The sequence below is a fragment of the Manis javanica genome, chromosome 9, assembly GCF_040802235.1.
Source record: "Manis javanica isolate MJ-LG chromosome 9, MJ_LKY, whole genome shotgun sequence".
In the NCBI taxonomy this organism is placed as follows: Eukaryota; Metazoa; Chordata; class Mammalia; order Pholidota; family Manidae; genus Manis; species Manis javanica.
This window is the reverse complement of record NC_133164.1, coordinates 84246278-84259058: the sequence shown is the minus strand read 5'-3', so window position 1 is coordinate 84259058 and position 12781 is coordinate 84246278. Positions and strand designations below refer to the sequence as shown.

General features: G+C 38.5%; 1 protein-coding gene across 1 annotated transcript in view; it reads right to left on the bottom strand.

The window, feature by feature from the left end:
• The window catches only part of MYOM1 (myomesin 1), a 141319-nt gene that overhangs the window by 37297 nt on the left and 91241 nt on the right, over positions 1-12781 (bottom strand). Inside the window, exons 18-20 of the mRNA XM_037018322.2 lie at positions 11590-11786; positions 4131-4257; positions 1434-1618 (exon numbers count right to left, since the gene is read on the bottom strand). Of these exons, the coding sequence (XP_036874217.2) occupies positions 1434-1618; positions 4131-4257; positions 11590-11786 (509 nt within the window). The remainder of the gene's footprint in view (positions 1-1433; positions 1619-4130; positions 4258-11589; positions 11787-12781) is intronic.

Sequence of the window (12781 nt, the reverse complement as noted above, 5' to 3'; positions counted from 1 at the left end):
TTAGTTTTAATTCCTGACCATTTTTGCAGGCTGTTGGTCACCTTTGCTTGGCTCCTCATGCTCGTTTTGCTTCACCAGCATCAAGTCCAACCTCAGCTCTAGGGATCCTGGGCTGTGGCAGACTGAGGATCTGGAAATCACTCCGGCCATAAACAAATGCCGCCACCACCCGTAATGTATTGGATCATTATTTTACACTGTCCTTTGGGGGATTCTTTGAATCTAGAGGCCTCCCACTCAACTGAGCAGCCAAACAAACATCCTAAATTCCTGACCTTTCTTGACCCTTGACTTTTTATCTTCCCCATGCAATGTGACCTTGTTATCTTCTCAGGGTTTTGTAAGAGGCTGGACAGCTCATTGGCCTAGGCTAAATTAATGGCATGTTGGGTGTAATGGTTTAAGGGTCATCTCTCTTGGAGGATATATTTATATCTTTTATGGGGACTGTAAATGCCTTAACAGCAGAGAGTGGCTGACAGATGGTATGAATTTTAGTCCACAGTGGCAGGTTGATGGGAGAAATCTTTTAGACCAGGCATACTCTGAATATCTCTCCATGCCCCCGTCTAGGTAGGTCTGTTCTGCCAACAGATAGGGCTGTACACTGAATGCAGTGTGTGGCTTTCTGTTGACTGTGGTGAAACCACACGTCATCTTACATAATAAGAACTGGAATTATATCTCCCAGTTTGTGCCCTATTGTGGATTCAGCATCTCCAGATGCTACTGCTGATAATAGAGGAAAAACTTCTTTTGAAATTCTCATTTGGTATAAGTAAGAGATTCAGTGGCTTTAGCAGAACAATCTTTGGTAGATAGAATTAGGAATTTGCTCAGTTAGAACATGCCAGAGGAATCTGGAAGGCAATGACCTGGATAAGGGTAAAGACAAGGTCAAGAGCTGAGTGAACCCATCCCACTAGCCTGCGAGAGCTCATGGGAGCACAAGTGAGAGGAGCCAATGAAGTGAGGCAGGGAGAGACTCAAAGAATCAGTAGGCAAAGGCTTGCCAGTGTGAACTACAAAAATAGCACCCTCAAATCAAAACCATCCTCAAAAAATATAAGAGGTAGGAATGAGAAGGTCACCTTTTGGGGATGGGCAGTAATGTTTAAGCCTGGGAGTAACAAAAATGTGAGGTGGGTAAGTGGAGGCAATAAGGGGAAAGAAGAGAGAGGGGAGAGCTTGTAGATGTTTTCCAAAGCTAGGGCAAGGGATTCAGATTAAATGTGACCAAATTGTTGTCCAGCATCAGAAACTTCCCCCAATCCCAACCACTGCCAAGTGGAATCTTACCAGGAACCCAATATATGAAACAGATCAGTCATTCGAGCTTGCTAACTAAAAAGTTAACATGATTACCTTTAAGTTAAGGAGCATTTCTTCTTGTAAAAAAAAAAAAGTTTCTCAAACTATGAGCAAACTCTTACCTTCAGGTATTTGTTTTTAATAGCTGATTCATTGAGTCCTCGCCACTGATCATCCCTGGCACTGGCCTCCTTCATGTCCACAAAGTAACCAGTGACTGGAGTCCGTCCAGAGTGGATGGGAGGTTTCCACTGCAGAACTAGGGAAGTTTTCCTGACTTCACTGTACTTGAGGCTGTGCGGTGGTCCTAAGAAAAAGACCAATGCATAAAAATCATAATGTAGAGAAGAAAATTCATATATGTGTAAATCTAGAGCCACATTGAATGGCTGATATTCTTTTGTAAAATTCACCTTTCCCATGGAAACAAGTACTTTGCGATCATTTCATGTCAGGTTCCTCAATGGCTCTACTTCAACATACTGAGTCCCTCTGTGGGCAGCAGGGGGTTAAGGCCAGCTCCAGGTACCCTTCAGAGGTTGGATAAAACTTGGCTTGAGGTCGTCCTCAGGCAGTGGTCCTTACCTTTTATCAGAACAGTTTAATTTGGTTGCAGATTGAGTTTCAGATTATTTTTGGGTAGTCTTCAGAAAATTCTCCCAGATCTCAAATTAGGATGAAGAAAGCAACCCTATCTGATGGTATATTAATGTAGGTAGCAATATTTCTTTCTAAATCAAAGGACCATATAGTAAAATAACTTTCCTCTGGAGGGAAATCTTTCCCATAAAGCACATAGGGGTAAAAACAAACAACAGTTACAGTTTGCAAAGAACTTCCACCAAAATAAATACTATCAATCCTGTGGGTCCTGAATCTGTGCTAAATACTGCCAGGCAAGGCACTTTACATTCATTTATTTCATTCAACCTTAAGGCAATTAACAGAAAGCTGAGAGAAGCCAGGTAACTCGATCAGCCTGTTCGGGAAGAAAGCCAAATAAATGTTCTCCCTGGGTGCACTTGAGGGAGAGTCCAAACTACTAACTGCTGGCCTGCACATCTACACGACCATCAGCTGCCATGCAGGTGATACATTTTCATTTCTTTTTCCCTTTCCTTTCCTTTTTTAAAATAACTGACTTCTAACCAACCAGTCAGAACCATCTGAACTTACTCACAGTGCCCTGAAAGCTGCTGCAAGCACACTCTATCACGCTATGCTTTGGCATTTTGTAGATAACTCAGCATTTCTTGGGCCCCTTATCTTGGTTTAACAGTCACAGATATGAGTCATCCTGGTCTTCTGCCAATGTCCTGTGTGGAATAGGCTTAAATAATAACACCAATATCTTACACTGGTGTGGTATGTTCTGTTTTGCAAAGGGCTCTTAGACTATGTTCTGGTGTCATCTTCAGAATGCAGTGAAGCATCCCAGCAGGCAGCAATCGCCCAGCAGCCTCTTTTGACAACTCTCTCTCTCTATCAGGCCTGCTCAGAATTTCTTAATCTCTAGTCACTCACATTGTAACTTCATTCAGGAATGGCAAGAGTTCAAAAACAGATCCACTTTTGGTTAGGTGACAGAAAGAGATGAAGAAATATCAACTGGCTTCAAGGAGGTGCAAGGAAAGGCAATTTGATTGCCTCTTACATTTGCTGAAGATGAGTGAGCGCTTGGGCTTCTCTTTTAATCTTGTTATTCAACACCTGATAGAGAAGTGAAGCAGATGGACAACCACTGATGAAGGCAAAATGACGGTTCCTCAAGGGCACTAGGGCTTCAGACTGGGGGAGGGAGTGGCATTACAGATGGGGCTGGGTCCACCCAGTGTGCCCCAGTGAGACCTTGTGTTCTAAACTGGTGCCATACCAGTTGTTACAGATGTTGAACATCAAACTCAGGTGGGAGACTTAGTCATCTTGTGGCACTCATTGGGTCTCCAAAGTTAGTACTACTGGAAGCAAAATAAAATCACCCACCAAAGACATTAATGTTGCTAGTTTGAATCTTCATGGCTTATGTTTGTATTCAATTTTTTAATTGGTTTAGTGTTGTAGCTGTGTAAGAGTTAGAAGCATAGGTAAATGTTTCTGCCTTCTCCCCATTTGCTGCCCTAGCCAGCCAACCACTGTCTGTGACGACCTCCAAAGGAGAGCATTCCCAGCCAGGTTCCAGGATCTTTGTTGTGATGCAGAATTAGGGCAAAGTGTAGAGAGAAAGGACTGAAGAAGTAAGCAGAGAGAGGCCAGGACTTGAGTCTGAGGCAGGGGTATTAAGTCCACCTATATAATATAATGAAGAGATAGGAGCAAGGGAGGAGAGAGACAATGAGGCAGAGAAGCCACACTGGCTGACTGGAGAAAGAGATTTTGTGAGGTTGGAAAATGGGAGGTTCCAGAGCAGTATGAGAATGCAGGAGAACTAGGAAGTGCAGGAACAAGTTTTTGAGAAATTTTGATGTGGGATATGAATTGGATACCTTTTAATTGGCCTTTAAGAAGCACAAGCAAAAATGAGAATTGCTTTTATGATCATGTGGCACTTAAACTGTGTGATTCTGCTAAGTCCTGCTGCATGCAGAGGTGGGGCTCTGGGGGCTGTAGGATATATTTGGAATATAAGTACAAGAAATTATACTCAGTTTTATATTGGTACCTATTATATAATAGGATTGTGAAAATATTTTAAACACAAGGGGCCAAGAGAATTCTTTTCCTAGGAGTTGTCTGTGTAGCACTTCATCTAGATCCAAGTTGTAGGTTCTTTTGGAAGAAACGCCAAGCCTCAGTGCTAAGATGTGGTTTTCACAGTTTACCTGGAACAGCAATGGTCCACTCTTCACACTTGAAGCATTCGCTTACTGCTGAGGGCTCACCCAGCCCAGCAATGTTCATGGCTGCCACCTGGAACTGATACACCAAGTTCTCCTTCAAGTTGCTGACCTGCAGTATGGATGACAGTAAACATTTCAGGTTTGTTTTTTCCAGTCGTTCAGCATTTTATCACTTACTTCTTGTGTCAGACACACCCTCGGATGACTCTCAGTGAGTCACACACTTTTGTCGTCCTCTCCCTCTGAGGATGCATGGAATCTGTGACCTGCGTCTAGCCAGCAGAATATAGCAAAGGCATTGGACTATCAGTCCCATGATTGTTGTTACATCACATGGCAAAGGAGGAGGGGCATTACAGAGGTAATGAAGGCCTCTAACCAGTTGTTTCTGAGTTAATCAAAGGGAGGCTATCTTGGGTATGTCTGATTTAATCAGATAAAAGCTCTCAAAAGGGGGTTTGGGCCCTTCCATAAACACTGTTCTGATGGCCTTGAGGAAGCACTTGCTATCCACTCACATTTTGAGAAGGATAGCCTCTTGAAGCAAAGGGTTCCAGACTTATAGCTGCAAGAAACTGAACTGTGCCAACAACTGGATGAGCTTGGAAGAACTCAGCTTGGAAGAGCCCAGCTGACCCTGGACTGCAGTCTGTGAGACTCTGAGCAGAGGACCCACCTTAGCCATGCCCAAACTCCTGGCCCATGGAAACTGATAAAACAAGGATGGGTTGTCATGAGCCACAAAGTCTGTGGTAATTTGTAATACAGCTATAGAAAACTAATGCCTATACACAGGGAAATCAAGTGAATTTTAAGCTAGGAATCAAAATATTCAAATTCTTGTAATGTTTCAGCTCTTACATGTTTCATGACATACTGAGTGACCTAATATTTTCTATACCCCTCAGTAGGAATTTGGTTGTCGTGAGGGTAAATATATGTGACAAAATAATGAATGTGAAAACATTTACAAAATAGAAATGATGGAATATACTAGTTTGAAAAAAAATCCACAAACTATAAATCATCCTTTAAATATGAAAAATGCTCACTAAATACAGGGATTGATGGAATCAGCTGAGTTAATAAAGCTTACCTATCCTATGATTTAAGCCAAGCATGACAAATCTCTTTAGCTCTTTTTCTTATTAAGGTATGATTGATATACACTCTTATGAAGGTTTCACAAGAAAAAACAATGTGGTTACTACATTTACCCATACTATCAAGTCCCCCCCATACCCCAATGCAGTCACTGTCCATCAGTGCAGCAAGATGCCACAGATCCACTATGTGCCTTCTTTGTGCTACACTGTTCTCCCCGTGATCCCCCACACCATGTGTACTAAACATAATACCCCTCAATCCCCTTCTCCCTCCCTCCCCTTTGGTAGTTCATTCTTGGAGTCTGAATCTGCTGCTATTTTGTTCCTTCAGTTTTGCTTCATTGTTATACTCCATAAATGAGGGAAATCATTTGGCATTTGTCTTTCTCTACCTGGCTTATTTCACTGAGCATAATGTCCTCCAGTTCCATCCATGTTGTTGCAAATGTTAGGATTTCTTTTCTTCTTATGGCTGAATAATAAATATTCCATTGTGTATAGGTAACACATCTTCTTTATCCATTCATCTACTGATGGACACTTAGGTTGCTTCCATATCTTGGCTATTGTAAAAAGTGCTTCAATAAACATAGGAGTGCATATGTCTTTTTGAATCTGAGAAGTTGTAATCTTTGAGTAAATTCCAAGGAGTGGGATTCCCGGGTCAAATCGTATTTCTATTTTTAGTTTTTTGTGGAACCTCCATATTGCTTTCCACAATGGTTGAACTAGCTTACGTTCCCACCAGCAACGTAGGAGGGTTCTCCTTTCTCTGCATCGTTGCCAGCATTTGTATTTCTTAGTCTTTTCCAGGCTGGCCATCCTAACTGGTGTCAGGTGATATCTCATTGTGGTTTTAATTTGCATTTCCCTGATGATTAGTGATGTGGAGCATCTTTTCATGTGTCTCTTGGCCATCTGAATTTCTTCTTTGGATAACTGTCTCTTCATATCCTCTGCCCATTTGTTAATCGGGTTATTTGCTTTTTGGGTGTTGAGGCATGTAATTTCTTTATGTATTTTGGGTGCTAACCACTTGTCAGATAAGTCATTTACAGATATATTCTCCTGTACTGTAGGATGACTTTCTGTTCTGTTGATGGTGTCCTTTGCCATGCAGAAACTTTTTTAGTTTGATATAGTCCCATGAGTTCATTTTTGCTTTTGTTTCCCTTTCTCGAGGAGATGGGTTCAGGAAGAAGTTGCTCATGCTTATATTCAGGAGATGTTTGCCTATGTTGTCTTCTAAGAGTTTCATGGTTTCATGACTTATATTCAAGTCTTAAACCATTTCAAGTTTAATTTTGTCTATGGGGTTAAACAATAATCCAGTTTCATTCTCTTGCATGTAGCTGTCCAGTTTTGCCAACACCAGCTGTTGAATAGGTTGTCATTTCCCCATTGTATGTCCATGGCTCCTTTATCATATATTAATTAACCATATATGGTTCGGTTTATATCAGGGCTCTCTAGTCTATTTCATTGGTCTATGGGTCTGTTCTTGTGCCAGGACCAAATTGTCTTGATTACCGTGGCTTTGTAGTAGAGCTTGAAGTTAGGGAGCGTAATCCCCCGAGCTTTATTCTTCCTTCTCAGGATTGCTTTGGCTATTCGTGGTCTTTTGTGGTTCCTTATGAATTTTAGGACTATTTTCTCTAGTTTGTTGAAGAATGCTGTTGGTATTTTGATAGGAATTGCATTGAATCTATAGATTGCTTTAGGCAGGATGGCCATTTTGACAATATTAATTCTTCCTATCCATGAACACAATATGTGTTTCCATTTATTGGCATCTTCTTTAATTTCTTTCATGAGTGTCTTGTAGTTTCAGAGTATAGGTCTTTCACTTCCTTGGTTAGGTTTATTCCTAGGTATTTTATTCTTTTTGATGCAATTGTGAATGGAATTGTTTTCCTGATTTCTCTCTCTGCTAGTTCATTGTTAGTATACAGGAATGCCACAGATTTCGGTGTATTAATTTTGTATCCTGCAACTTTGCTGAATTCAGATATTAGATCTAGTAGTTTTGGAGTGGATTCTTTAGGGATTTTTATGTACAATAACATGTCATCTGCAAACAGGGACAGTTTAACTTCTTCCTTGCCAATCTGGATGCCTTTTATTTCTTTATGTTGTCTGATTGTCATGGCTAGGACATCCAGTACTATGTTGAATACAAGTGGGGAAAGTGGGTATCCTTGTCTTGTTCCTGATCTTAAAGGAAAAGCTTTCAGCTTCTTGCTGTTAAATATGATGTTGACTGTGGGTTTGTCATATATGGCCTTTATTATGTTGAACTACTTGCCCTCTATACCCATTTTGTTGAGAGTTTTTATCATAAATGGATGTTGAATTTTGGCAAATGCTTTTTCAGCATCTATGGAGATGATCATGTGGTTTTTGTCCTTCTTTTTGTTGATGTGGTGGATGACGTTGATGGATTTTCAAATGTTGTACCATTCTTGCATCCCTGGAATAAATCCTACTTCATCATAATGAATGATTTTTTTGATGTATTTTTGAATTTGGTTTGCTAATATTTTGTTGAGTATTTTTGTATCTATGTTCATCAGATATATTGGTCTGTACTTTTCTTTTTTTTATGGTGTCTTTGCCTGGTTTTGGTATTAGAGTGATGCTGGCCTCATAGAATGACTTTGGAACTATACCCTCCTCTTCTATTTTTTGGAAAACTTTAAGGAGAATGGGTATTAGGTCTTCACTAAATGTTTGATAAAATTCAGCGGTGAAGCCATGTGATCCAGGGGTTTTGTTCTTAGGTAGTTTTTTGATTACCAGTTCAATTTCATTGCTGGTAATTGGTCTGTTCAGATTTTCTGTTTCTTCCTTGGTCAGCCTTGGAAGATTGTATTTTTCTAGAAAGTTGTTCATTTCTTCTAGGTTATCCAGTTTGTTAGTCCAGCTCTTTCTTTATATATATATATATATATATATACACACATACACACACACACACATATATATATATATACACATACACATATATGTGTATATATACGTATATATATGTGTATGTGTATATATATATATCTCTAGCCTATGCCTGAGTTGATCATGAAGTCATTAAGTTCACCCAAGAGGGCTTGTCTTGCCAGTTGTTTAGGGTGTACTTAGAATAAATGACTATGTGTTACACTAACAGAACAATGTAAATTCCTTTTTTGATTAAACACACACACACACCCACACACACACACATTCTCTTTAAGAAAGGGGATTCTTTTTAATTAAGAGAAACGTTTATGTAGATAACGTGGATCTAAAAGTACTTTATGCAGGTAACAAGGTTGCTTTGGGTCCCTATTAGTGTGACCAACCATTTCAGTTTCCCTGGGATTATTAGTTTAAAAGGCTGCAGGACATATAGTGCTAAAACTGGGAAAGATCCAAGCAAACTGGAAAAGTTGGTCACCCTAGACTTAGGTGAAACATTATAGCATGGGAATTCTATTTCTGGTAATGGTAAACTAGGCTATAGAGATTAATCCAACCTTCTAAAAATATTAAAAATAGTGGATAAAAATATCTTTTAAAAATATTCTCAAAAGCATCAAATTAGTGTCAAGATGTTACAGAATTATCAGGGCAGAATAAAGGGAAATAGGGAACAAAGGAAGATAAATGGAACACAGAAGTAGTTTTTGCCTTAGATATATTTGCCCATAGAGATAAACTGACCTTCAGGTTTGATGGTCTCACAAGCAGAGGTACTTAAAAATCAAAGCCCAGAGCCAACCTAAGAAGGGGATAATAAAATGGAACCCTCTATACATTAAACTGGACCTTCAGTAGACTTCATTCTTTGATGGTAAAGTTGAATCAGAAATAGACTTGCTTTCATAAAGGTACGCAGTGGAAATTCTCAAAATAGTGAAGTCCTGTACTTGATTTAAGAAAGAAATGAACAGTTGGTATCCCCAGGCACCTTGCAGAAGCAAATGCAAATCCTCTCCAGAGAAAGGAACCTTTATCCTGAACCTCAAATTATTCATACAAATAATATTTTAAGGACAATGAGCAGCACAAAATCATGGATAGCCAAGCACAGAAAACAAGACATCATGAGCCAGACCACAAAACCAATGATAACAGGTACAGACCTGCAACAATATTAGATAATGGAATTATCAGATATAGATTAGAAAAACAGCTATGCTTACTGTGTTTTAAACATAAAATGCAAATTTAAAATATCTGCAGGAAGAATACAATTAGTGTATCACCATTTTGCCTCTGATGAATGAATGAATCTAAGCAATGATTGTCCATGAATATGAATATCACAAGAAGAAACTGGACATGTGACTCCTGATGAAATATTGGAAAAAATTTGAACCTATCCAGCCTCTGGATCGAATTCCCAGAGAGATGTATTAAGCATTTATAAGGGTGCAGCCAGCAAGAGTTTGACATTAAAAAAAAATTTTTAACATACTTAAAAAAAGAAAAAGACTGAAGGGGAACCTGTAAGGTAAGAGGTTTGAGAGCTTTCTCTACCAAATCCAAAACATGGACTTTATTTAAAAAAAGTCAACTGTAAAATAAAGGGGGGTAGAGGGCAAGTGGGAAAACGTGATGATCTTAAAGAAATTATTATTATTTTTTAAGGTGCGATAATGGAATTATGGTTAAGTTTGTAAAATGAATTTATCTTTTAGAAATGCATATTGAAATACTTACAGATATAATGTATGGTGCATGGAATCTGCTTCCAAATAATGAGGGTGGAAGAAAATAGGTGTAGATGGCCCAAAATTACCCATAAACTGATCATTGTTAAATTAGAAAAGAAAAAAAAAGAAATCTAGAGGAAATAGCAAACTATGAAATATATAATATGTGACGTACAAGAAATGAAAAATACAGTAGGAAAAAATAATGGATGTGTTTAACAGGAAATTAAATGTGAAAGGAGAGAATTTGTACCAAACTATTTGAAAATTAGAAGAAATTACATATACCACAGTGCAGGAAGACACAAAGATGGGAAGAGATACAAGTGACTAATAGACATGGAAAACACAGTGAAAATGTCCAATATATGTTCCACTAGAGTTTCAGGAGAAGGGAGAAAATGGGGCAGCAACAATATTTAGGTGGTAATGGCTTAGAATTGTCCAGAAAGATATTACTGAAAAATGCAACCCACAAACTGAAAATCCTTCTCACCCCAAATCCTAGGCAGATACATTAAAAAAAAAACCTATATATACACACATATTCTAACTGTAGTACACCAAAGAGATATAAAAATATACTATCTAAAACACACTAAAAATACTAAAATTTCTTTTAGAGAAAAGACAAATTAACCCTCAGATGAGCCAATGGGCTAACAGCCGACATGTCAGTGGCAACAATGAGCCAAAAGATAGTGGAATTACATTTTCAAAGTATGAAAGAAAATAACTACCATTATATAATGTTTTACCCAGAATCAATATTTTCAGAGAATGAGAAAAAATAAAGTTATTTTCCAGGCAAACAAAAGTGAAAAGTATGTGCCTTCAGAATACTGTTACTAAAAGAAATTCTTAAAAACAATTTTGGGTTTTGTTTTATGTACTTAGTATGTGTGTGGCACTTCATAAATTGAAATGTTAAATTAAAAGTGTTTGGCATTGAGTTGGGGAAAATACCACCCCCCTGGCCTTACCCTGGTCTCACCTTCACAGCTAGGGGCTTGGCGTGTAAGGGAGTAGTGACTTGTGTGTGGCTAATGATGCTCCAAAGAGGGGAGCCATCAGCTGTGGCAACAGGGGGATCCCTCAGGTGCTCTGAGGCACGCTGCACAGTGAAGGTCATTGCACAGGCGGCAAAGTGGTGGGCAGGCACACGCGAAGCACCCCTCTGGCCAGCGGAGCCACTGTAATGGGGGATATTTAGCAGGGGATGAGCTGAGTCTAGCCATCATGTTCCTTTGTGATTTGGACACAAGGGTTATATAAAACAAAGTTAAAAATCAAAAGTCATTTGGATCCTGGGACTCTTGAAGCTAGTGGCATATTGGTTATATATATTTTGTAAGTTTTGAAAGAAACGTTAGTTTTCACAATAAGTATACATTTCATAGTAAATATTCTAGGAAGTTATTATGTTTATGTATATGAATCAGAAAGTATAAATCCTTCCTGGTCAGCCAAACTACTTCTATCTATGTTGGTATATATTTCACAAGAGTTATGTCACTGCATACAATGGACACTGGGGAAATGACATGAGTCACTTACAAAGTGCTGGGTGTGTGCATAGAGTACATGTGAGCATGTGATCATATACATGACATTCCACACTCCAGAAGGGCACATGCTTACCTTATATGCCTCATCGCTGACAGCTTTGATGTTGGCTTCTCTCCATCTTCCTGGTACCCCATCAATTACCTCACGATAGTTCACATAATAGCCAGTAATTTCAACCCCGCTAGTCTTATCTGGTTGCTTCCATCCAAGAACCATTGAGTCACGAAAACTCTCAAGACAAGTGATATCATAGGGTGGAGATGGTGCCGCTGTTACAATATGAACAGCTTGTGAGTTCACAGAAATGCATTTATAATTCTACATACATTAAACTTGTTTCATTGATACCATGCAGGAGGGTACTAGGTCTTGCAGTAGAAAACTAAAATTTGACACTGATCAATAACTTGGCCTCCAATTTGGTGCATGAGAAAAAAATTAACACACAGTAAAAATTGCTCTGCCACTATTATTCCAAAGATAAGTAGAACCTGACTCCCACTCTCAGGGAAGAATATGTTTTGAAATACTAATAGTAAAATGGTGCAATATCCTGAAGAATGATTTTGTTCCCCATAAGATGAAATATTGTTCCCAAGATAATACATTTTTATTTCTTTATGTGGCTTTGTTTTTGTTTGCTCCCTGAGGAAAAATTGAATGTGTATATCAATTTCTGTCTCAGTTTGCATACTGAGAATTTCTTTATCTTTCCAAACAGAATTTCATCCTTCAGGCACACATACCTCTGTGAGATCTTACAAACTATACAGGTTCTGTCTACACACAGGAAAAATCTTATTCTGGAGCTCAGCTAAATGCCACCTTAAAAATTAAAAAACAAAAACAAAAAACAAAAAATTTAAAAAAGAGGCAAAATCTGCCATGTGGTTTTTCTCTTAGAATATAATACTTTCTGCTGCAGTATTTTTAATTTGATGTTGGAATAGTACTCATATAGCACAAAATGCTATATAGTTGTAACTGGGTTTAGTACTGCCTGGCCAGAAAAATATCTGGAGGCTGTTTAAATGTCTTTCTTCATTTATGTGGCTTTACTGATCAACTTGTCACTCAACTGAAATTATAGTTTGTGATAAAGAAACACATAATTTGGACGGAAATATATCTAGATAGGCAACACTATTAACAATAATTTTCTAAATATTTTGGTTATAGGAGATAAAGGAACTATTTCATTTTTATTCAAAAGGTTCTCAAACTAAGAGACATCTATAATATTTATAAAATACATTTCTCCCCC